Below are 25,908 nucleotides of genomic sequence, written 5' to 3'. Positions count from 1 at the left end.
TAGTGAAAATGGGAAACTCTTTTACGAATTCAAAATGTCTTTAAATGAATGTATGCCATCAATCGAAACTCCTAGCTTTCATGGTTAGTTTAAAATTATAGTATTTGTTTATAAAGATAATTGTGATGAATCATTTTAGTCATCTTGTCTTCTTATCATCAGGTTTCATAAGCTGCACAGGGGCTGCTGGTATCCTGATCCACCACTCTCTAATCCGTCGGAGACCTCTTTCGCTGCTAATTTTTCTCAGAGGCATGTTCGTTGTGAAAGACTCCAAGAAAGCAAAAAGAATCAAATGTTTAAGCGGCACAAAAGCAAAAGCCAAGGCCATGATCACCAGTAGAAGAGCTGTCCTGTCGGTTGCCTAAACATGAAGAAAATAAAATTCATATCACCAACAATAGATACTTTGCGAAAATTGTAGACTTAACAATGATATTTATATATTCCAAAAAAATGAGTGCAATTATTTCAGTTTAGAGAGAATTTGTCTTTAGATAACTTCTTAACTCTAAGCTTCAAGTTGTTTAGACCTTCATTTTGATTATCACAGAAAAACCTGCGCAGTATCCAATTTCTAGAGCTTCTTCAGCTCCAGATATTGCTAGGTTTTCCATCACTTCCATGTATGCATGAAATATCTCAAACCATGAAACTATAGTACTGACATATATTAAGGGGAAATAACACTAAAAATGCCTATCACTCCCAAACTATTTACCCGGATTTGCCCATTTGGAAATTAATTACAATTTCTACCTAGGCAATCTAAATTTATTACCCGTGAATTTACCTGCAGCGTGAGGGAGCAATTGAAAATGCAATTCATTTTAGTAAGGGCGGGTTTGCTTCATCGTGAAAGAAGACAAGTTAACAGTCTTCTTTGGATACTACAAATTGGGAAAATTCGTGGAGTCAACTCTTATTATTGCTTGGTTTCCAAGCCTAAATCGTGTGAAGAGTTTCTGGTAAGAGCTGACACAACCATACACACACATACGCGTCAGACAAATCTTAAATCAGCACGTGTTTCGTTCTATTTTATTCTATGATTTGATCTCCAAGACTTCTGACTTCTGCAAAAATTGTAATCTGCTATTTAAAGACCTTGAAGCTTTGAAACTCATAAATTGGATTTATTGAGTTTGTGGTTATTTTGATCAGATTCTGACCGAGTATGTTTGAAATGTTAATTGGAGGATGTGGCTATATTCCGAGTCAATTTGGTGGAGATTTTAAAGTAGATTTTTAAACCTTGGATTGAAATTGAGTTGAACGGCAAAGAAATTAGTTGAACCAGAGAAGAAGACGAATTTGTATTGTATACCCAAATAGTATACAAATATACCATTTTAGTATACAATTCATTCCAACTGTATACCCTATTAGTATAGCTATATACTCTATTGGTAACATATGCTAGTTGAATTATTTTTTGGTTGTATTAGCTGCATTTAATTGGTACAATATTTGATTTTCTTTTAATAATAATAATATAGTACAACATCTTGAAATACCTTATTATATTAATATGTGGTACACTATTTTTTTATTTGAACCAGAGAAGAAGACAAATTTGTATTGTATACCCAAATAGTATACAAATATACCATTTTAGTATACAATTCATTCCAACTATATACCATATTAGTATAGCTATATACTATATTGGTATCATATGGTAGTTGAATTATTTTTTGATTGTATTAGCTGCATTTAATTGGTACAATATTTGATTTTCTTTTAATAATAATAATATAGCACAATATCTTGAAATACCTTATTATATTAATATGTGGTACACTATTTTTTTATTTTTCTCTTTACGCATGTGTGTTATGTAATAGTAGTATAATCATATAGTTGCCGGAAATTAACTAGTAAAACTGTATACCATGTTGGTATAGTTATATGCCATATTGGTATCATATGGTAGTTTGAACATTGTTTTGGTTGTTTTAGCTGCATTTTAAGTGAATTCTATTATGAAATTATTTATATCAACATAAGTTGCAATAATGCTGGAATTTTTGTGTGCCGATGGACATAAATTATGTGTATTAATAGTTTTTATAGTTATAGGCAATTGTTGGAACGACTCCATACAACTATATACCCTCTTAGTATGCGAAATGAGCAAGTTATTTTGCGAATATTTATCTTGCAATACGAGCATGTAATTTTCTCATACTTTTATTGCGTCCTTTAATGTTTTGGTAGAGTAGTATAGTCGCAGATAGTTGTAGCAAAATCATATGCTCTGTTGGTATACATATATACCATATTGGTATCACATGGTACTAGAAGTCTTTTTCGCTACTTATACTTTTGTTCTATTTTTTAATATTTTATTATTATTTTTTATTCTAACTAGTATATATGGAGATTTGATTGCCGTAGATTATGTTTTCTTGCTCTATAACTCGTTGTATTACTGCTAATGGTAGAGTGTGTATTGATATTTATAGGGAAGGAGATCAAGGTTTGCATGGTAATCACGTGTTAGATTCTTAGAATCTGATTATGTAATTTATGGTGCTTAACAGCAGTCAATGTGATATTCAGTGTATTAGATCAAGTGACAACTGATATTATTTCAGTTTAATTATTGAATTTAAAAAATGAGAAAGAAAAATAAAATAAAAGGTATATTGTACTAGTTATATTAAAAAAAGGTGAACAAATATTTACTATATGAATTATTTTTCTTATTGTATAAAAAAAGAATGATAAAAAATAATGAAAACAGTAAATGAAATTAGATTATGAAGAGAAAAAGAATATAAAAAAAAGAAGTTAAATGAAATTAGAAAAGAAAAAAAGAAAAAAATAAGAAGATACGAGAAAAAAGAAAAGCAGAAAAGAAAAAAAAGGAAAAAGAAGAAGAAAAGAAGCATAGAAATAAAAAAGAATTGGAGAATAAAGAAAAAATTCTCTACAAAAACTATTATGGGTAGGAAATGTAATTAGTTTATGGGTAGAAAAACAAATGGGTAGACAAGGGTAAATAATTTTGTTTTTGTGGGTAACTGTGTCAAAACTCTTCAACATTATCAATGGCAGAAAAACAAGTTGTTTGCCAACTCTTCTAGACCTGTTTGGCCATAGATTTTGCCAAAATATATTTGGGGTTTTTTTGGCAAGTACATGTTTGGCCATAGATTTTATCTACATTTTAGAAAATTCCAAAAATCCAAATCTTAGCTGGTTTTGGCCCAAAATCACTATTACATTTTTTAAATGCCCCAAACTTTTGTATTTTATAAAAGAGTCCACCATTTATTATTTTGTAACAATGCTGCTTCGTCTCCTCGGTCATCTGATAGTATATTATGTAGTTCACTATAAAAAAGATAATTTTGTACCAAATTTATTTATGTTCATGACTATGGTTTGCGATAATATAATGAATGTTATTGATAAAGGTTCTGTTGGGTATTTGTGATACTTTTTAGAACTTGTGGGTATAAATCATATTTCATGTTTTTTCAAAAAGAAAAAAGTGAAATATGTTGTGAAAACTTATATCCAAACACATTTTCATCTTCAAACCAAACTTCACCCAAATCAGATTTTTCAAAACAAATTTGGGAATCTATGGCCAAATGCTAGCTAGAGCTTCTGTAAAGTCCCAACTATTGCTAGGTTTTCACACTCGCTTTCATGTATGCATTACATCTCAAACTATAAAAGTGTAACCCCCTCCCATAACTATCAATTATGCTAAGAATTAAGATATGACATCAAAACCCAAATATTGGATTGGATTTAAAGCAGTTCAATACGAGGAATATATGATAATACCTGAGGAAGGACAGCAAAAATGAGAGCTCGTACTTTCAGTAGAATAATGTTGCCACTTTGGATTAATGCCTCGAATTGACTAATAGCTTCTTGCAATAACAAAAGCTGCTCAACAGCATTTTTTGGAGGAGGAGCTATGATTTTTAGTGGTTCTAATGGCCTCCCTTTTCCGACATTCCTATGCCAGAGCATGATAACAGCAAGCACAACTAACAGCGCCGGCAATGAGTACTTTATCCATCCCCTGCATATGAAAAATGAAACATTTCAGAAGAGCTAAGGATCACAGGGAAAAAGGATAGAGGAAATTGGTATATTTTAGACAGATAGAATCAACAGTGTTCTGATGGAAGACAGAAAATCGAAATTATCAGGTGAAAGCACAACAATTTTCCAGCCACCTCAAATAGAAGGAAGCTGATCAATTTCCATTCTCCTTTTACAGAAATGATTACAGTGAACTGAATCTTACTCCAACATTATAACACCTGGAAATTACTACTGTATGCTAAACTTGACATAGCAAAAAAGTGAAAAAAAGGAGAAAGGGAGAAAGAATAGAGAGAAGTAGGAGAGATGAGAGGGAAGAATAAGAGAGGGATTTTTTGAGAGAGAGAGAGATTGTTCATTTGGTATTACTCATCATGTCTTCGAAACAAAGTATATGATAGTCCCATAACTCCTAAAACTTTTACTCCCTCCATTTCAATTTAGATGATACACTTTCCTTATTAGTTTGTTCCAAAAAGAATGACACATTTCTATATTTAGATACAATTTAACTTTAAACTTTTCATTCTACCCACTTTACCCTTAATGAGAAACTTTTATAGTCACAAAAATACTATGGCCCCACTAAATTTTTGCCCTTAAGCTTTTAGCACCACATGTTTCAAAAGTCTTCTTTTTTTCTTTAACTTTGTGCCAAGTCAAATTACATCATCTAAATTGAAACGGAGGGAGTAAAAGTATTAGTCTAACTAAGAAAATAAGATTAGGTAAAGCTTAATCTGTAACTAACGAACAAAACCTCATAACAAACTAAAGATAACGTTATCTATATTCTACTTCTAACTAAGAAAACTACTACTCCCTCTGTTTCATATTAGATGAGATACTTTCCTTATTAGTATGTTCCAAAACAAATGACACATTTCTAAATTTGCAAATAATTCAAACTTTAAACTCTTCATTTTACCCATTTACCCTTAATGAGAAGCTTTTATAGCCACACAAATGGCATGGCCCCACAAACCTTTAATCCCTTAAGCTTTTAAGACCACAAGTTTCAAAAGTCTTCTTCTTTCTTTTTAAACTTTGTGCCGAGTCAAACTACCTCATCTAATATGAAACGGAGGGAGTACTATGCTTTAATTCCAAGCAAGTCGGAGTCGAATATACGAATCCTCACCTAACTATGTCGCTCCATTTAAACCAATTCCTAACTAAAAGATAAAGATAAATAAAATTAAAGTAATAATATTGCTCAATTGGGTGAAAATTTTGAATTAGATCGTGCCACTTTGAAATCCGATGATGTTCTCGTAACAGTCAGGGTTTGGTTAACTTTTTGGTAACCGAGATTTAGATGCTCAATCACGTTTTTGAAATAAAAATTAAATCACGTTTTTGAAGCAAGAGCTTAGAAAAACTAATCACCCATCATTATTTTCAGCATATTGAGCCCTTTAAATAGGCCTTACAATGAGTAAAATTGATGGATTATAGAAAACTAATCCTAATTAAACTAGAATAAGAATAAGGGTAAGAAAAACATATCCTAACTAAAATAGAAAAGAGAATTCTAGTAAGGATGGGATACCAACTAACAATCCTAGTTTGACTAAAACTACAAATATAATCCTACTAAAATAAGAATTAAATTACTAGGAAACAAGAAATAAGAAATCCTAATCTTCAAGGAAAGAAATCCTAATTTTGGATGTTTTCTTGGACTTCTTGAATTTATTGGATTTTTGGCCTTCTAGATCTTGCATCATGGTCAGATCTAGTATAGATCGCACGTGCATCATGTGGACTCTTTGGTTGGGAAGGTATAAAAGATGCTTTGAAGGAAGCAAACATCATCTCTCTTCTGTTAAAAACAGATGGTTACAAAATTTATATGCAACTGATGATGCCCTTCTGTAATTTTGTAGTACCTCCTTATTACTTTTTCGGAAAAAATTGCACTACATCTTGGAACTAGCATTAATGTAATTTCCTACATCGTCAAAAAGAAAAAAGGCAAGATAGGAGAAAGATAAATGCTCAGAACTTAATCAATAAAATTTCAGTCAACACTACTCCACAAGTACATTATTTAGAAAATTTAACTCTAAGCAACACAAAAACACAACTTCCCAAATGCAATTAGACCATGTATGAGTTTCACAAATAGGTCTCATTGACAAAAAGAATTCAGATTATTTGTCTACTAAGTTGGAAATCCCATTAATCATAATTCTGTTTCAGATCTCAACATAAATCATATTGTCTTCTGGTACACCAACCACTGAATCAGTTCAAAGCCACTTTTCTCCTTGGTCATGATAAATTTGGATCCCTTATTGATGTTCAAGACGCATAACAACCAATGGTGTTAAACAGAAATGAAGTCTGGCAGAAATGAAGTCTGGCATATTGGGTCCCCACCTACAGCAGAAAGCTTGTGTCCAAATCTATGTTTAAAGGTCATATCCAGTTATGTCTGGTTCACACAAGTATAGCGGGAAAGATACCAAAGACATAATGTAGACAAGAAAGGATGATAGAATCTAAACCAGATACAGGAGTAGTTTTGCCACCAAAAAGGATCAAGAGAAGTTTGAATACTTGCATATACATGATGACTGCCAGTCCAGGTCAGTACATTGCAATCAACAAATAGATGGAGAAGCTTCTCCTGAATTTTCAAGAATGAAATCTTTGTAGATTTTTTTTGATGACCGAGAAATCCGTCTGGGGCCGATCCTTTGGACCAACCGCAACCTTCGAAACTCGGTGGATAATGGGCCCGCCCCTCTAACCTTCTCTACTTAAATACCAGGCTTTGCTTTGCATGGTGTGGGGGCTTGAACCTGTGACATAAGACACAAATCCACCACCCTTTGCCACTTGAGCTAGGCCCTGAGGGCTCTTTGTAGATTTTTGAGAAGGAGAAAAGGCTTCTTGTATTTATGTGTATTTCTTACATCAAGCAAAGGTATTTATACACTAGGTCCTATTACTATTTTAGGGAGGAAAATAAATTATATTCAATTACAAATCAGAATAAAATCAAATCTCAATCAGAGTCAAATCTTTCCTAATAATTAAGCCAATCAACACTCCCCCCTCAAGTTGGTGCAAAGATTTCGCACATGCCCAACTTGCAAACTAATGTATGAAAAGTCCGTTTGTTGAGGCCCTCGGTAAATACATCAACTGTTTTTCCGATAGCACATGAAACAAACTCGAGAACACCAGTTGTAATTTAATCTTTGATGAAGTGTTGATCAATTTCCACATGCTTTGTTCGGTCATGCTAGACTAGATTATGAGCTATACTGATGGCAGCCTTATTGTCACAGTACAAGGAAAGTTTTGCTTTTTCACAGAGTCTCAATTCCTCTAGTAGCTTTTGTAGCCAAAGCAGTTCACAAACACCCTGGAGCATAGCTCTATATTTTGCCTCCGCACTTGATCTAGTAACTACACTTTGCTTCATGCTTCTCCAAATAACCAAGTTTCCTCCTACGAGCGTACAGTAATCGGATGTAGATCTTCTGTCATCCAGAGATCCAGCTCAATCCGCGTTTGTAAAGGCTTCTATTTGGAGGTGATCATGTTTGAAGAAAAGTAGACATTTCCCTGGAGCAGACTTACATATGAGGATCTCGGAGATCATGCATGAACGGACTCACCAGGCTAACTCTCTGATATCTCTCCTTATCAACTAACTCTCCAACTCCACTTTTTAACTTGTGATTGTTTTCAACGGGCGATTCTGCGAGTCTACAACCTGTCATACCAGTTTCTTTCGGGAGATCCAGAATATACTTCCTTTGAGAAATAAAGATTCCTCTTTGATCTTAGCAACCTCAATTCCCAAGAATTACTACAATTTTCTCAAATCCTTGATCTCAAATTCATGTGCCAACAACTTCTTCAATCGGGGCATCTCCTCTTTGTCATCTCTTATTATGTCATCAACATAAACTATGAGAAGAGGAAGTTTACACGTAAGATGTCTTATGAAAAGGGTGTGATCAGCATTGCTTTGTTGGTAACCAAGAGACCATTGCTTTGCAGAATTTGTCAAACCAAGCTCTGGGGATTGCTTCAGTCTGTACAAGGCTTTCTTCAATCTGCATACCTTTCCTTGACTTTGTGCAATATCTGTTAGATAGTTATGTGTAAATAATCCTAGTCTCATATGTAGTGGAAGTAGAATATGTCCTAATCTCATATGTAGTAGGAGTAGAATATGTATATAGGACTCATTGTATCATTGTTAAAAGATAGATTTTTCTCCCTGCATTCCCACATGGTATCAAAGCTTTAGTGAGAAAACTATCGTTGTAAGTCATTTCAGCGACATCCGGGAAGAAAGATCTCGTCGTTGTGCAATTTTCCGGCAACTTCGTCTTGTTCTCGGGGTTCATCACTGCTATAGTGGTACTGTGCATATACCAGTACCACATCAAAACCAGAATTCTTGTGAGACCAAACCCTAGAAATCCTCCTCTCATCGGAACAGAAAAGTCAGTCACCGTGCGTCTTTCGGTTGACGACTCAAGATTAATTTGCATTATCTCCTCATCGGTAAGTGTTGTGCGAAAACCAACACTACCATCTTGTTGGGAAAAGTCAGGCGACAAAACCCCAGTCAATTGCTCCGGCAAAAACCGGCAGGAAGTCCCTAACACGCCGCGAGAACTAGGGTTCCGGCAAGAGACAGTTACTTTTCCTACACGTGTGAGCCATTCCGGCCACTTTTGGACAAAACTTCTTCGGGACATCTTACCCGCTTAGTGATTCTGAGCCTACCCATATAAATTACATCAAATTCTAACAACTTTTAATTTTACCGACGTGAACAGTGCACTTTTTTCGGCATGAACATTGATTTCCAGAAAAGTTTCTGTTTTCTGGTGATGTTTTAGAACCTGTTTTGTAATGTGGAATTCGGCTTAATCTCACTATTTTCAAATTTCTCCGGCGACTTTTCGGCCAACTCTTGTTTATCAGCACACCTGGTTTTATTGCTTCGGGAAACTCTAATGGCCTTGTATGTCACTTGCGCCGGTCACTTTATGGTCTAGAGCAGTCTTCTCGATTCTCGTTTGGTAAGTTCAGCACAGTTATCCAGCAGTTTGGTATGACTTGTAGTGAAGTCGAATGATCAGCTTGCAGATATTTTCACCAAGTCCCTCATTAGTCCTCGTATTAGTTACATATGTAACAAGCTCGATACATATGATTTGTATGCACCGGCTTGAGGGGAGTGTTAGATAGTTATGTGTAAATAATCTTAGTCTCATATGTAGTAGGAGTAGAATATGTCCTACTCCTATATGTAGTAGGAGTAGAAAATGTAATATATATATATATATATAGGGCTCATTGTGTCATTGTTAAAAGATAGATTTTTCTCCCGTGTATTCTCACAGTATCAAATCCAGGAGGAATCTCCATATACACCTCTTCTTCTATGTCTCCATGAAGCAATGCATTCTTCACATCAAATTGTTGCAAGTCCCAATCAAGATTAGCTGTACAAGACAAAAGAATTCTAATAGTGTTCATCTTAGCAACAGGGGCAAATGTCTCTTGATACACTCTATAAGTTTGAGTGTATCTCTTAGCCACCAATCTTGTTTTGAATCTTTCAATCGAGCCATCAGCTTTGTGCTTCATAATGAAGACCCATTTGCAGCCAACCAACTTCTTGTCTGATGGTAAAGTGACAAGTTTCCAAATCTCATTTTTTTGACAAGGCTTTCATTTCTTCAATCATAGCTTGCTTCTATTTAGGATCTGCAAAAGCTTCCCTCCAATTCTGGGGAATAGACACAGAAGAAATAGACAAAGCAAAGGCTTTGTAAAAAAAAGAGATACAGAATTATAGGAGACAAAATTAGATAAAGGATGTTTGGTGGTGCAAGATCTAACTCCTTTTATGTAAGCAATAGGTTCATCTAACCATTAGGAAATGTAGATAACTCACCAGTAGAAGAAGGTTCGGCCTCGGTAGATTGCATGATGGCTTCTTCTACTCTATTTCTCCTTGAGTAAGTTTTCAAATTAGGCCTATCCAAACGCCCAATAGTCTCCCCCGAATTATTTCTCCAATTTCACTTTCCCATGTGACAATGTCATCAAGAGGTCCAGTAATGGAACTAGGTAGAATCACCTCTTCCTCCTTACTACTCTCCCCCTGAAAAGGTGATGAGGTAATACTGATTCTCGAAAGTAACATCCATGCTAACAAAAGATCTCCTAGATGGAGAATGATAACATTTGTAACCTTTCTGTGTCGGAGAATATTCAATGAAAACACTTTATAGCTCTAGAATCAAGTTTCCCAGAATTTCTAAGTGTGGACAAAGCAAACACACCTAAACACCTTTGGAGTATTCATTCTTACCCTTTAAAGCTTCCAGAGGACTTTGAAAATTGAGGGTTTTAAGTGGCATTCTGTTGATAAGATAGGCAGTCACTAGAATAGCATGCCCCAATAAGGTTTTGGTAGATGCATGGTGAACATAAAAGATCTTGCTACTTCTGATAAATGCCTATTTTTTCTTTCAGCGACCCCATTTTGTGCACTAGTGTAAGGACAACTAGTCTGATGGACTATCCCATTAGATTCCAAATAAGCAACGAATCTTTTATCCATGTATTCGCTACCATTGTCAGCTCTCAAGATTTTTATTTTGGCATCAAACTGAGTACAAATCATCTTATGAAATGACTAAAAACAAGAGAAAACTTCAGTTTTGGCTTTTAACAAATATATCCAAGTCATTCTAGTGCAACAATCAATGAAAGTAACAAACCATCGACAACCAGACAAAGAAACAGTTTGGGTAGGACCCCATACATCAGAATGAATAGTCATAAACAGAGTTGATAAAGAAGCCCATAAAAGAGATCATAATATTAATCCAATGGAATAAGACATAAAAGAGTACATGTTTCCCTCAGTTTTAAAAGACAAGGCGGCAAAAATTCCTCTTCCAATTTTCTTTCTCCCTCATAGTCCCTTACCCCTCTGCTCTTACCCCAGGCCTCCTCCATTTCAGCCACCCAAACGTTAAGCCTCTTCTCCCGTTTTTCAGTGTCACATTATCTATATTTCTCTTGTTGGGTTTTCTTCTATGGTTTTCCCTTTCTACTTTTTTATCTTGAAAATTTCTTCTTTAGCAATCATGTTCTTTTAATTTTTTCTCCTTTTTGGGTCTTGCGTTATCTCTCTTTTACTTTTTGCATTATTGTTCTGGAGCAAATATTCTCCACAAGGTAGGGGGAAGGCTGCGGACACACTACCCTCCCCAGACCCCACTATGTGGGATTATACTGGTTTGTTGTTGTTGTTCCGGAGAAAATATTATTGGTGAAAATATGAGTTTTTGGTAATTTCTTTACACATCAGAACAATTGCTTCAGTGGCTACACTTGTAAATTAATTTTTTATTCAGGTTGAAAGAGATGTAGACTAGATATATATAAGGATATCACACGAGTAGTGTTATATACCAAACACATACCAAAGTGTAGCGAGCTCATTCATTAACCCCTCAACACTGCCCAGTCGGGATAGTTAATCCAGACTATCCCATTATGGGCTACACGACCCCTGGTGCTTTATGTACCCCAAAGATGTATTTCCTCCTACTTTAGATATTCACAAGCTAACTGATTGTTTTTATAAGTCAGTAGCCAATTGAATGTTTCATCTTCAACACTCATCTCTTTTGAAATATGTAGATGTAGGTCTAACCGGCTGACTCATATAATGAGAGATTACTAGACTTTATGAAAAGGTGAGAAAGGAAGGGACTTTATAGGCGTATAAGAGCAATATGGCTTCTTAAAGAAAGGGAGAGCAATGTGGCTTCTTGTAACAGCACTCATGTTGCAAAAATCAATTTACAGGCTTGTTGTAACTCTTTTTAAAATTTGAAACAATACAAGAACTATGTAAATTTACAGCATTGCCTCCTCCATTACGGAGCATTATTGTGATTTATTTGGAATTCTATAAAGAGTCACAATTAATTTCTATGAGAAGGTAACGAGGAATGGGAAGGGATGACAATGCACATCCCATAAGGAGAAATCTGGACACGAGTTCTGTCCCGCACATAAGATAAAGGAAAAGATAAGTCTTAGATACCTGATTATAGCATAGCTTATAAGCACCATAAATAATATTGACTTCCATGGATTCTTCCACGAAGCTAATTGTTGAAGGTGGTTAATTGATTCGAAGAGAGGGAAAAGCAGCTCCTGTGAAGAAAAAAAAGATGATCTTGAGGAATGAGGAAACATTATGTACTACTAGTTCTATGACTAGTAAGTTTCTAAGCAGCAATAATGCGTCACAAGTCAAGTATCCCGTTTATGAAGTGATACTCTTCAAAGATGAGTGCAGGAACTCGTTTCAAATTTTAAGAACAAGAAGCAAAGCCAACAGGTACTCCTCAGTTCTAATTTTACAACAATAAGCAAAGCCAACCAAAGGGTGCCACAAATTAGTGGAGCTGCTAACTACTCTAAAAACAAAAGACATATGAACTGCTGAACAACAATCAAGCTACGTTCTTAATTCCCTGGGGAAAAAAAAAGAACTGCAGCTTTTCAGATTTGCACCATTTTTAACCATAGGATCGACTGAAGTAACTCCCAATTTAAGGCAGCATTCCTGTTCGAGGAACTGTCCTTAGCAGGGATCAACTATCATGAACAGAACAAGTAGCAGCAATCTCCAGAATCACAGGAACGATACATTAAGCAAAAGGAGAAAGACAAAGAAGTTCACTGCACACCTTCATTACAGCTAAATTAGTATCAATTCCTTCAACTTTGACTTGGTCAACTGTTGCCTGTGCAGCTTCAGCCCTTCCAATGTTCTTCATTGACTGCTTGACAGCATTTTCCAGAGGATTTACCTCACCAACACAGACATCTCCAACCAAATTTGTTGCTTCTCCAATTATGTCAACCTCCTTGCATGAGATAATACCAAGTCTACAAAGTGACACCCGTGATACTGGGTGTATCACCTGTCTCCTTGCACTAGGAGAACCCAATAATCCACAATGATTGCCGGCAGATTTCATGAGTGTCAAGCGGCTTGATAAAGTTTCCAAGATTGCATCTCCTCTAGGAAGACTTTCTGCCAAGTTAAAACACAGTAGGGTTTTATAGTTGGAAGAAGATACCTTAAAAGCCTCTCTTACTGCCCTGTATCGGTAAATTCCAAGAACAGCCCTAGCGAGTGCTTCAAACTGCTGCCCCTCTTTGATATTATACTTCCGAGTAAATTTGTGAGCATGGAGGATTTCAAGACAGATATCCAACCAATAGTCCCGTCTTGAACTTCCTTTAAATTCCGGAAATTCAAAATATGCAGGATCTACCCTGTACAAACTTAACGTTAGTAGTCCATGGTGAGTTAGGATACATAGCTTCAACTGAGAACATGAAACTTACATAGATGACGACTTGTACATAACAGCTTTGTCAAAGAGGCGAGCACCTAAAGGTCCAGTTAGCTCAGGCTTAATGATCTGTTTCAAGTCGGACGCTAGATCAAATCGCACTGCTTTATCATATAAGCCCATTCCAGACTCAAAGTAGAGAGCATAGTTGGTTAATGTCAACCTTCCTGGATGAAAGGGAAAATGGAAGAATAAAGCATCTTAGCAACTAAGGGGGAAAAAAGGCAAAGGACTAAATATACAACAAACGATCAGTAGACAGATAGATTTCTTTTTCTTCTTCTCTATGAGTAAACAGATAGTTCTTAACTAGCAGTTGATAGGTACAAATAATTTCACTTGCCCAACGTAGGTGATCACCTTTCTTGTAAAGTGAAGGTGTAATTGTTTATGGTATTTGCCTATATCAAACCCTATATGAATCATCATCATCAGGCGGAAAGTTCTAGAAATATGCTTCTTCATAAAGTCTTTTCGGATCAAAGTTGTTCTTGGTAGGTGGGGAACAATATAAAAATGAAGGTCCAAATGTATAATAGCTAATGATATTTGCCTATATCTAACTCTATACAAATTATCATCAGAAGGAAAGTTTTGAAAATATGCTTCTTCATGAAGTCTTTTTTTTCCTTTCCGAGAAAAGGTAAGTTTGTCATGAAGTCTTTACAGCAGCAACAACAACAACAACAAACCCAGCTTAATACCATACGTGGGTTTGGGTAGGGTAGTGTCTACGGAGCCTTACCCCTAGCCTATAAAGGCAGAGAGGTTGTTTCCGATATACCATCGTCTTAAGGAACGGTAAAAATAAAGCAATTTGTCATGAAGTCTTTACGATCAAAATTGTTCTTGGTAAACTTTGATTAAGAAATAGACAGGTCTCCTAAATATTTTATGAGGAACTTAAATGAGTGAACAGATCAAATTTCTATTGGAAATCTGTATTTTGCAGTATTAGAATCAGCAAAAAAAGCACCTACACCTTCACTTAGTTCAAGAAAATTATGAAGCTTGATAGCTTTGTTGATAGATATAGTCAAACCTCTCTATAACATCCACCCTCTATAACAATTTCAGTTTAACAGCCAAATTTTCTTTAAAATCAATTCTTCATGTTATATGTTACCTCTCTGCAACAGCTTTCTACCTATAATAGCAACAACCATCAATATAACAGTACACTTTTTGTAAACTTACTCCTCGTAACAACCTTACTCAAATATTGATTGATTTTACTATTTCCCACTTCTGTTGCTAGTCATTTATTTTCATGATAAGGAAAGCATTGTGCGGCTTTGCTATCATAACCACATTGAATTAGAGTCTCTCATATTACTAATAAAAGGTCTAGAGATTTTGAACAGATATTTTGGAACTTTAATACACCATTTTTGACAAAGAATATTACTCCCTCCGTTCCAATTTATGTAAACCTATTTCCTTTTTGGTCCGTTAAAGAATGACCCATTTCTAAATCTGGAAACAATTTAGTTTAAACTTCCAATTCTACCCTTAATGAGAAGTTTTTATAATCACAAATACTCCGGACCCCTTTTTAACTTATTTAGGACCACAAATTCAAAAAGTCTTCATTTTTTCTTAAACTCCGTGCCCAATCAAACAGGTTCACATAAATTGGAACGGAGGGAGTACATCAATACATACTTCAATCATTAAGGATTTTTCCGTTGAAAGATGAACATACTTGTATCCCATTGGGTAAGAGTTCACCATCTTTTAATTAGTGAAATATGAATATCTTTTGAGATTTTAAATTTAAATAATTTTTTTATCTTTATAACATTAAAATATGAAAAGCAAACTGATATTTTATATATTTTTGGGATAGCCAAATAAGATTTAAATGTCAAACGTTTTTATAGGTGTATATTAGCCAATCACTATAACCAAAAAAATCGGAACAACCGTGGCTTGACTATATATCAAACATGATAAATAGCACAATTTCTTTTCTGGATTTGATTTATCTATTTATTTTGTATTTGACAATTCAAGATCCCTGGAATTCTTTTAACCGATGTTTGATATGGATTAAAGTCAAAATAGTCAACCAACAGACTCCTTATCCTCCAATTCCCATATTTGGTATAGTATTAAAAGTCAAATTAGCCAATTATCAAACTTAGTATTCTTCAATTCCCTAGTTATCTTGTTTAGACGGGTTGATATTAGTATCAAATTTAGGAATCCCACATGTAATACATCTTAAATTACTGTTATCATCCCGCCTAAAATTAGGGTGAGGGTCAACCTTTTCTTCATTCCTCTTCTCCTCTTCATCTCCCTCCAAAAGCAGCAGCCACCATTCCCCTTCAGACTCCACCTTCTTTTAGTTTGGTTTGCTTCCCGTTTACCTCATTTATCTTGTTCATACCTACCCAAAGTTATCGTTTTCTACCCCACCTTCTGCTAATCATCTTTCCCTCCCCTTACACAACTGTCCCATCACCTCCAACCACTCCCCCTTCCCTCCACATCGTCAATGTTCTTATTTTCTTGCCTTCAAATTCTTTTTTTTTTTGGTGTCCCACCCAGTGTCCGGTATTCACATTGGAGCCCGACTAAATCCGGATTCGCGCCGGGTAGTCCCACATTAGGGGGTAAATCACTCCCTAACAAAGGCGACTCCATACCCAGGGACTCGAACCCGAGACCTCTGGTTAAGGATGAAGCAGTACTTACCACTCCACCACAACCCTCGTTGGTTCCTGCCTTCAATGTCCCATCACCTCCAACCACTCCCCCTTCCCTCCACATCGTCAATGTTCTTATTTTCTTGCCTTCAAATTCTTATTTTTTTTGGTTTCCCACCCAGTGTCCGACTAAATCCGGATTCACACCGGGAAGTCCCACACTGGGGGGTTAAGCACTCTCTAACAAAGGCGACTCCATACCCAGGGACTCGAACCCGAGACCTCTGGTTAAGGATGAAGGAGTACTTACCACTCCACCACACCCTTTGTTGCTTCTTGCCTTTAATTTCCTTCCTCTTCTTCCCTTCCATATTACCCATACATGCTTCTTTCCTTCCTTTTTTACCTTTTTCTTGTTTTCCCCTTTTCATTAATTCAAAAACTTTATAAATGAGCATTGACAGTTCACCTGAAATGGCAAGACTCGTTCGTTCGTCTACCGGTTTTTTTTTTTTTTTTTGAAAAGGTAATAATTGTATTTATAAACAGCACAAAGTTAGTCCTAGAGTTTCTGTGCAGTGCAAAACACCAAAAGTATGGCCCTCATGTAATCCTAGAGGGCCTCTATGGGTTCTAGGAGAGTTTATGCCTCATTTACGTATTCCATTTTACACCAAAAATGAAATAACATGATAGAATCTAACTTAATCCACCAGACTGATTTGTGCTTCTCTCAAATATTTTGGGTTTCTTTCTCTCCAAATCACCCCCAAATACATGCTGGAATAGTACTCCGCCTGCTATTTCTTGCTTTGTCCAGCCCCTGCCACCTATACTAGCAATGCCAAAGATCATGTGTATTCCCAGGCATGGACCACTTGATTCTGACGAAGTCAAGAATAGCTAATCAGTAATAAAACAGTGCAAAAAAGTGGTTGAGGTTTCTGTTTGGCTGCCATATAAGTAGCACCTGCTACATAAAGACAACCCTTTTTTCTGGAGATTATCAACAATAAGGCAAGTTTGGGACAAACGGTTGCTTATGCTGCTCTAGAAGCTAATAGACTTAGGTAGGGGTGGTCATCATTCGGGATGGAAAAGTGTGTAACTATCCAAACACTCAATTGTTTTCAGATAAACAGAAACAGAATCAATTCTCCCGGAGAAAAAAAAAACAGAGTATTTTCTAATTCAAATAACATCTATGTTTTGTATAATGGGTATTCCTCATAAGAGGTTACCCTTGGTAAACCAGATGCTACTATATTAATGATGGGACATACACTAAGTAATCCAGTCTTACCAAACACAGATGCATCATTATCCAACTGAATTTGCTAGCGAACACACCCTTCTTTTTTACTTCACCAAAGTATATTTGGCTTATCTTAATCTTCCAGATTTGATGAATTAGTTAATAGGTGAACATTGGCAAGAATATTTATGACATTTGAACTTTTCTCTTTTGTATCTTTTTTTTCTCTTTCAATGTCTTTCTTCCTCATAGCGCAAACCAGATGCCTGATTTGCTTGAGCACACCCTGCAAATTATTTTTTTGTTATTACCTTTTTCCCCACTTTTGCAGAGTACTTGATCACATCCAGAGCCTAAAATGCAATGTGTTCGTCGTCTCAACCAAGCGACCCTAGGAAAACTCAACATATTCTGGGAAACTTTGTGCAATTTTTTTTCATTTCTTACACCTACAAATGTTTCACTTCTCTTTAAAAGAGGGCTTCCTGGTTCACTGGTCAAGCATGTCCATCATTGAGGTTGGGGCCCGAACCTCAACCTGAATATTTAGTTTCCTTATCAAAACCAAAAAAAAAGGGTGTTTCACTTGTCTTTACTCCGTTACTCATTTTTTATTGGGGGGATTAGGTACTTCTTGACTCATCTTGTTTAATGCGACGTAGATCTACATGAATATATAGCATTAAATATTTCAGACAGAAACAGATACTTATTCTATTTACTGTATAATATGGTAAAATTTGGTGCTTCTTATAGAATTTTGAAGAAACACAGTTCACATGCCGTCAGCCTCGCAACCACTTGTCACTGCCTTAAACCTCCAAAACTAAAATTTGCAAAGCCTTCATTCCAAAAAAATGAAAATGTAAAACTACCATTTCAGAACCTTCTTTTGTTTCATATTTCAAAAAGGAATGAAATTATCTTTAGATGATTTTAGTAGAGTTATGGTACTGAAAGCATCAAACCTGGAATCATCTTTTGAGAAAAAAGACTATGACTTACCAGGCCATGCAGATATTCCCATATGTTTCAAAACTGGTTGTGTGGGTACCGTACCATCTACCTCTAGAATTATCTCTTCCTCTGCAAGAGAAAGGTTGGACATCATTTGAGGTCCGCTGAGATTCTGAACTGCCTTTATCACCCTGCAGTAGGAAATGAGGAAACAACTGATAAGTAATCATTCATCTAAGCGCCAGATCTTAGTCTGGATATACCAAGACTTCATATCAAAGCAAGTCTACAAGTGCATCCAATTCGTAAAGTTTCTAAAACAAAATATTACCATGACGGTTCTGCTAAAATATGTCCAAGCCTGAGTTATCAACACAGGGAGAGAGAGAGAGAGAGAGAGAGAGAGAGAGAGAGAGAGAGAGAGAGAGAGAGAGAGAGAGAGACTCAACTAGAGACAGATCTATGATTTTTTCCTGCTGATGGAAAACTTAAATCATGTATTATATAACATAAATTAGAACTGTTGTGAGATCCTATATTTCTTGGTATACTCCTTGTACACGAAAACGGGCATGTTTTTTGCCCCTTTTTAAATGAAACTTATTACTTTTATCCAAAAAAAGAAACATAAATTAGAAGGCCAAAATCAGAAAAATTCACATCCGATGCTTTTGTTAACATATTTATAAGCTATCAGATAACTAAACAAAGGGGGCAATAATTTCCTCCCTATTTTATGCTACCGTAAAGAATACAATTATAAAATTTGGACCAAATTCAGAATAGAAAATTCAACAATACTTTGCTAGAGTGAGAAACTCCCCCCTCTCCCTAATTGTTGTTGCTGGAAACAAGACATCTGAGATCACAGAATGCAAAATTTGAGACAGATTGCTGGTACAAGTGGGTCGAAAGAAAGATCAACTTTGTCAGTCGATGTTTGTCCATGTTTGTCTAGTCCTACAGCAAACATCAAAATGAACAGGCAAACTTTGCAGGAGATGGAGAAGTGGGAGTAAGTGCATGAATATGTCTTCCAAAACACCAACGAGTTAGGGAGATATGTGCAAATAGTTTCAATAAATGAAGCTAGGAGAAGCATGATAATAGTCCCCGAGCCGATTGAACAACAAAATTTTTAAGAAATTCGAAATGACATACCCAATATTTCTAGCTCATCTTTATGCAGTATCACTGCATATAAATTATTTTCATATTTAAATATATCTTTAAGCAGCTTTCCAAGTTATATCTAAATAATGCTTTACCATCTTCGAGCATCAGGTAAACTCCATCTTGTAATGAAAGTTCTAAGTCTTCAGTGAAAATTATGTCCTTAGTTGAGGACTTGAAACCAACTAATCTCAAAAGATATGTGACCAGCTTGATTTCAATTTTTGTGAGAAAGTAAAGTACCCGAAGAACAAAAAGGTAAAGTGGGGTCCAACAACTAATGCTCAGTAATGGACCATACTTTTCAAGACTCCGAAGGTACTTGTCGTATATAAGGAAATGAAGCCGATGACCTGAAGAACTTGCTAGGACATCGAAAAGATTGTGAACTGTTATAATGTCTGCAACAATAGCACAAGCAGGAGCTATTCGTGAAAATGAATCTGCACCAACCGTCTTTTTATCATCAACCTGGCAAGAGAAGAGAAATAAAATGGATAAACAAATGGCAGCAGAAACTTCAAGAAAAAACATGATGCCATTCTGAGAAAATTATTTGCAGTTAATGCAACCCCAAGAAAGAACATATTTTTCTTTCTTTAGATATAAACGAATTTTTATTTCTAATGCCTTCAAACAGTATAGAACCTTCTATAGTGGAGGTATACAATTTTCTGTCACAGACAAAAGTAGTAACCTACAAATTTCTACTCCAAAAATAGATACTAAATGAAGGAAAATGTTAATCCATTACAACCTGAACAGCCATATTTGTAGAATCCGAATAAAACAATGACCAGCTATCTTCATCCTCCACTTCCCTCTCATCAGAAGCAGCAATTTCCTGTGAAGACAAACCCATGACGGTATCATCAGAAAATTAGACGTACAAATGGACAGCCAAACCTATAGCATAGCAACTGGAATTTAGAAATTAAGAAAAGAAAGCAATCTTGAAAAAGAGCTACTAAATGATATCTCATGTAGTTTAGTACTTGATTTCCAACACCAGGAGCCTCCCATGCTAGCATCATGTCGAACATCAAGCGGCGGAAGTCCTTATCGCTCAGATAATCAGGCTGGGTGGTTGCCACTTGAAGAGCTTGGAAGGAGCAAAATTCCAGAAAGTTCCTCGCATATATCAGTAAAGGTTGCTTAACATCATCAGGAAGATCTGAATCAAACTGATGTTGCAACTCTTCAATATGTAACTGCAAAATCCTGCAGTTGAGGCAGAATAGACAATAAGTTAAGACATCTCATAAACAAATATCTTAGCTTACAGGAAAGTTTAAAACTCTAGTGGCACTGTGGCAAGATTTTCACCAAGTCACCTTCTTGTTCGATTTCTACAGAAAAAAGTGAAAAGGGAAAAAATTCTATCACAGATTTCTTTCTCGGAAAGGCTTTAAGGATGCGTTTAGAATGTGGTCTAGTATGTCTGTGGATTATGAACAGAATAAAAGAACGTGCAGTAACCAGAAATAATAATTGTCAGGAAAATTCTGAAGGATACTTTCTACTGGGAAATTGATAGAGGACCGATATTTTGCTATGGACAGCCAAGACAGATTGGAGGTTCCCTGTAAAATCTTGTCACAAGTTGCTGACAAATCTGAATTCTAAGAAAGATGCATAACGGCCTTGGAAAATGCTACAGAAAACAAGAACCACACTAAAAGCGGCATTCTTTGAATGGACAGCATTATAGAATCCGTGCCTACGCAAGCTAATTTACAAAGAAGAGGTTCAGTTTATATAATAGGTGCACTTACATAGAATATGTGGACCATCTTTCTCTACATTGCTATCTGACCTGGCATAATATGAGTATGTTTCTGAACTTGTTTGGGCGTGCAGTGTATTATGGTAGGAAGCTCAAAAGAAGCATTATGCAGCAGGGTCAGAGGATAACGAAGATACAGAGACCAGTTTGAAGAAAAATATCATTTTGGATTTTCTTTTTTTCTTTTTATGAAATTCCCCTTGGCATTTTGTGGACGGTGTAAATAGATAGGAACAGTAGAGGTTATGATGGAATAGAGGATCATATATCTTGTATATAAATGTCTTCAAAATCTCTATTTGGTGCTAGTTGAATCCTGTTAGACTTATCTTGCAATTGTATAAGGACTCAGTCTAGACTCTGGTGCAATTATGCAAGCCTTAGCTTAGTGCTGGTATAGTAATAAAACTATTTATCAACATAATAATTATCAGAACAAAATCAAGAAGAATAGACACACATCTTGATTGAATTATGACATCGCTTTGTACCAAATGATTTATTAAATAAAATCTTGTGACACCAATTGTTTAGTAGAAAATTCATTCTCCTAACTGATTAAAAAGAAAAAAAATCCTAGACATTTCTGCCTTTATTAAAACTTAAAGTGACAGCTACAGATATAAGAAGAGTGCCACAGAAAAGATGCACTAAGCATCCTTTCTCCCAACAAAAGTGAAAAACAAAAGAGGAGCTAGAGCTTTTACGTTAGATGGACCAGTTTTACCTTCATCATGATTGAACAACCGTTGAAATTAGTTAACATGAATTCTATATTTTTTAACCAAAACCCTTTTAAGAAAAGGAAGCAATGTTACAGCTTAAATTCTCTATTCTTTGTGTGCTTGACTCTTTATATTAAAACCTAAGCTCCAAGAAAAGGAAAAAGACAGACTTTGTTTTGCTTTTAATGAAGTAAGATTCCTATTTCCTAGCGGAGTCTCTCTCCCCACCGCTTGGCTGTTAGAAAAAAATTTCATTCCAGTTTAGAGTTGAATGTTGATGTTAAAGATCTACTGTCACCCAACTTCTTGGCAGAAATAATATGTATATTCACGATAAGATAAATCACATTTGTATATTCACGAAAGGATAAAATGGTAAATGTCTAAAACAATACTAATTTAAATTGTAAGATTTATTAAAAGAACTTCCTACTAAAGAAGAAAGTATATTACCACATCAATTCTCGAGATAAAGAAATAGATAAAAGTATTGATGCATAACATTTAACTCGGCTCTCCAGTAGAGTTGACTATTCAAGGACATCAGGACCCTAGAAAGTTACATAGAGGACATGAAACCAAGAACAATCACTAACCTCTAACCATAAAAAAGAGAAGTGCAAGAGCCCCATTGTTCTTTAGCATCATATAGACTAAGGATGATTTCAAATTTAAATACCAAGGAAATCATGTTACAAGCAAACATCATTAGTGATTGATGTCCTTGTAATATGGTTGATCATTTCAACCAAAAAGCACAACTAGCTCAATCAAGAAGCAGAGAATTTTCGTACATCATTTAGATGTTAGAAATGGGAAAAAAAGACTACACCTCAATTCAAGCTACTTTGTTTTGGGGACAGCTTATGAATTCTCACAATCCATTTTCCTATTGGATCCATTTCATACATTTACTCAGTAAATTTGTGATCTCTAACACTAGAGGTTCTCCATAAGTGTGCATGCGCTTCAAGAGATTTTAGGTCCTTCAAGATAACTTCCTTTCGTGTGATTTTACGTCTACCTTACCAGACAAAAAAAAATCAGATCTAGCTCGTCTCATTTAACATCTTCAACAAACGTAAGACATGATGAAACTATCCCAAGTATCTTCCTTCATTTGTCCTCAATGTGTGCTACTCACACCTTCTGTAAAATGTGATCAGTTCTAATGTTATCTAACCTCGTATAACCACAGGTCAATCATCCATCATAATATTTGTATTTCTATGGAACTAATCTTGTACATATGTTGGGCCTTAGAAGCTCAACAAACACTCCCGTATAATATGGTTAGGCGGACAATTATTCTATATAACTCGCCTTTCACTTTGGTGGCTATCATGGTATCATAAAATACTCCCATACCACTCATCTAGTTCAATCATCATATTTTGATTCTATACGTTACATCATCTATCATTCGTTTTCCTAAAATATTGAGTTTAGCTATCCCAATTGTTTGCACTTAAGCACTGCAATCGTGTGTCAGCTCACCAGTCACCTCAAATAAATTGCAAATAGCATGTATTCAAGTGTCATTGAAACGAACCCAAAATAAAGGCTGATATTGAATGTGATTTGAGTTTGCATGACTAATCCAAAGCACGTTGAATCCTAACTCTCTTTGGTATATCCAACAAGGTGCAAATGATTAGGTCAAATCCCTCCATCCAGACTCCAAACTGTCTTTAAATGTAAACAGAGGACAAAAAGCAAAGAGACATTTCTGGCATGTTACATGCATGCTTTCTTTCATCAACAACCATTTCTACCAATACATGGTGGCTGTAGAAAGACTAAGGTATAACAGGAACACTTGCCTAATGCCCGTACAACAAGCAAACACAATTTTCAAGGTCCAGCTTTCTCACTGTCTTCATTGATGCACAAGGTAATACCCAAAATACTAACGCAACTTCTTATGACATTTTGGAGGAGCCAAAATGTTTCCTCCCTCCTCTCTCTCTCTCACAGTGTTGTCAAAAGCAAAAAGCTCTAAAAAGCGCTCTAGGTTTATTTGGGCTTTTAGCACAAAGCGCATTTAAAGTGTGGGCTTTAATTAAAAAAGGTGCAAGGAAAAAATAAAAATTTATATGTAATTCAAGAACAAAGTAACAAATTCATTCATAATGTTTCCCTTAGAAGCCCATACACTTATTTCCGATTATATTTGTTGTTTAGTGCCGCTTGATTCAAGAGAGAACTCATGTGCAATGAGGCACAAGCCTTAGTGCCTTGCATTACACTGAAGCGCAACTTAAGCAACGTGAAGCGCCCTCCTTGAGCTTTTCTAAGCTTCAAGGCTTAAGCGGCCTTAAATGAGCCTTTGACTACACTGCGCGCTCTCTCTCTCATGCGATACCTGCTAATGCCCATGATACAGTTGTAAAATGAGCAGGGGCGTATCTATGGAGAGGATGGGGGTGCCATCCGGTCGATTGGGTAGACTTTGATGTATGTACTAGAATTTCACGCCAAAAGATCGTCTATATTTGAAGAGTGGCAACCGAAGTCACAAAGTGACCCAAGGTGCCTTGGTCAAGGTACCACTTTTACTGGTGCAATGCCCAAGATAGATACTTGCTTTACTAGATTAGCAAGCTAATGTTACTTTTACTCTTGGCCTTGCTTATTCCTTTCTTCATTTTCTTTTCTTCTCTTCTCTTTGTACAATGCCATTTTTATTATATATTCAAATTATAAAATCATATTTGCTTCTGTATTCTTTTTCTAGATCTCGAATTTTTGTTTGAATTTGATTTAACTCTTTTGTTTCTTTTATCTATTTAAGGTCAACTTTTCCTTGATGTCAAATAAAGGATCCAACATTTTCAGTTTACTTATCACGTATTTATTATTGCACCAAATATCTTGTAAAGTGATCAAATTAATTCAAAAAGGATCGAACCGAATCGAATTAATTCTAAACAAAGCAAACCAACCAAATTTACCCCCTAATTCAATCTCCTTGACTAGTGGTAAGTTTAGTGTCACCGGCAACCATCAAATCATGGATGCGCCTCTGAAAATGAGCACATTCGCATTGTAATAGCATGCTAACATAAATATTAAGTAGATTATTGAAACCATCTACCCAACAGGCATTGTTTAAACTTCAGCATGGGTACACTGGTAATAGCAGCCTCGTGCCTTATGTTCAATCGCATTTCAGAGACAATAAGCTACTAATACATTTGTATGTTTGGACATGGAAAGAAAAGGAGTTTACTTGCAACAACGAGAGACAACAGAGTTTGCGAGTGGAGAGAGAAAAGGTAAAGGCTGATAAGGCGGAGTGGTGGCTACATCATCAACACCTTCATTGTCACCGTCACGCATTTTTCCGCTGAAAAAGAATATGGATTTCAACGCTAACATACTCTTAATCTCGTTTCCATTGCTCTTCTGCTTGTTACTTTTCCCCAATCCCAGTGCATTCTCATTCTCCATCTTCCTGTTTTGCCTTCACTTCTCTCCTTTTTCCAACTTCAGACTTCAGATCGATCGCCGGCGGTTGCCGCCGGCGGATAGATATGGTTCTAATTGGTAACGGACTTTATTATAGGGATTAGGGAATAGGAAAGGCAAGGACGCGCCAATCGCGAAATCAGTATTTGTCCTGTGACGAGCTTTTTGTTTAGCTTAGCTAGAAAATTGGTCACCTTTTAAATGTCCGCTTAAAGTAGGAGCGTTCAAAACCGAACGGAAACCGAAAACCCAACCGAAATCGAAGCTTAATGGTTTATTGGTATCGGGTTAACGGTTTAACGGACGGGGAACATATTGAATTTTTTTATTAACGGCTTATCGGTTTGGGGACGGATTATTCAATTTTCTTAAC

General features: G+C 35.9%; 1 protein-coding gene across 2 annotated transcripts; it reads right to left on the bottom strand.

Moving 5' to 3' along the window:
• On the bottom strand, positions 1-25,700 carry LOC109206679. 2 transcript variants are annotated; one of them, XM_019369525.1, is made up of 11 exons: positions 25,297-25,700; positions 20,549-20,774; positions 20,311-20,397; positions 19,907-20,024; positions 19,182-19,239; positions 18,429-18,571; positions 13,507-13,681; positions 12,840-13,434; positions 12,188-12,300; positions 3,805-4,048; positions 1-364 (listed from the first exon to the last, which is right to left on the bottom strand). In XM_019369525.1, exons 1-11 carry the CDS (start codon positions 25,515-25,517, stop codon positions 140-142), a joined length of 2,205 nt encoding a protein of 734 aa, XP_019225070.1. In that variant the 5' UTR covers positions 25,518-25,700; the 3' UTR covers positions 1-139. The 2 variants fall into 2 exon arrangements, with proteins under 2 accessions (XP_019225070.1, XP_019225071.1); XM_019369526.1 differs by lacking the exon at positions 19,182-19,239 and having other exon boundaries at positions 19,855-20,024.
• Positions 25,701-25,908: the final 208 nt, after the last annotated feature.

This window comes from Nicotiana attenuata, unplaced genomic scaffold, assembly GCF_001879085.1.
Source record: "Nicotiana attenuata strain UT unplaced genomic scaffold, NIATTr2, whole genome shotgun sequence".
In the NCBI taxonomy this organism is placed as follows: domain Eukaryota; kingdom Viridiplantae; phylum Streptophyta; class Magnoliopsida; order Solanales; family Solanaceae; genus Nicotiana; species Nicotiana attenuata.
The sequence above is the reverse complement of the archived record's forward strand: the minus strand, read 5'-3'. Positions and strand labels throughout refer to the sequence as shown.

Bases quoted from the DNA above. Each gene is read 5' to 3' on its own strand.
- LOC109206679 (XM_019369525.1), bottom strand. From the start codon at position 25,517: ATGGAGAATGAGAATGCACTGGGATTGGGGAAAAGTAACAAGCAGAAG. The intron at 20,775-25,296 runs GTAAACTCCTTT...CCTCAACTGCAG, and splicing joins GTTGTCTCTCGTTGTTGCAA to GATTTTGCAGTTACATATTG. The intron at 19,240-19,906 runs GTCATCGGCTTC...CTGTGATCTCAG, and splicing joins TGTCCTAGCAAGTTCTTCAG to ATGTCTTGTTTCCAGCAACA.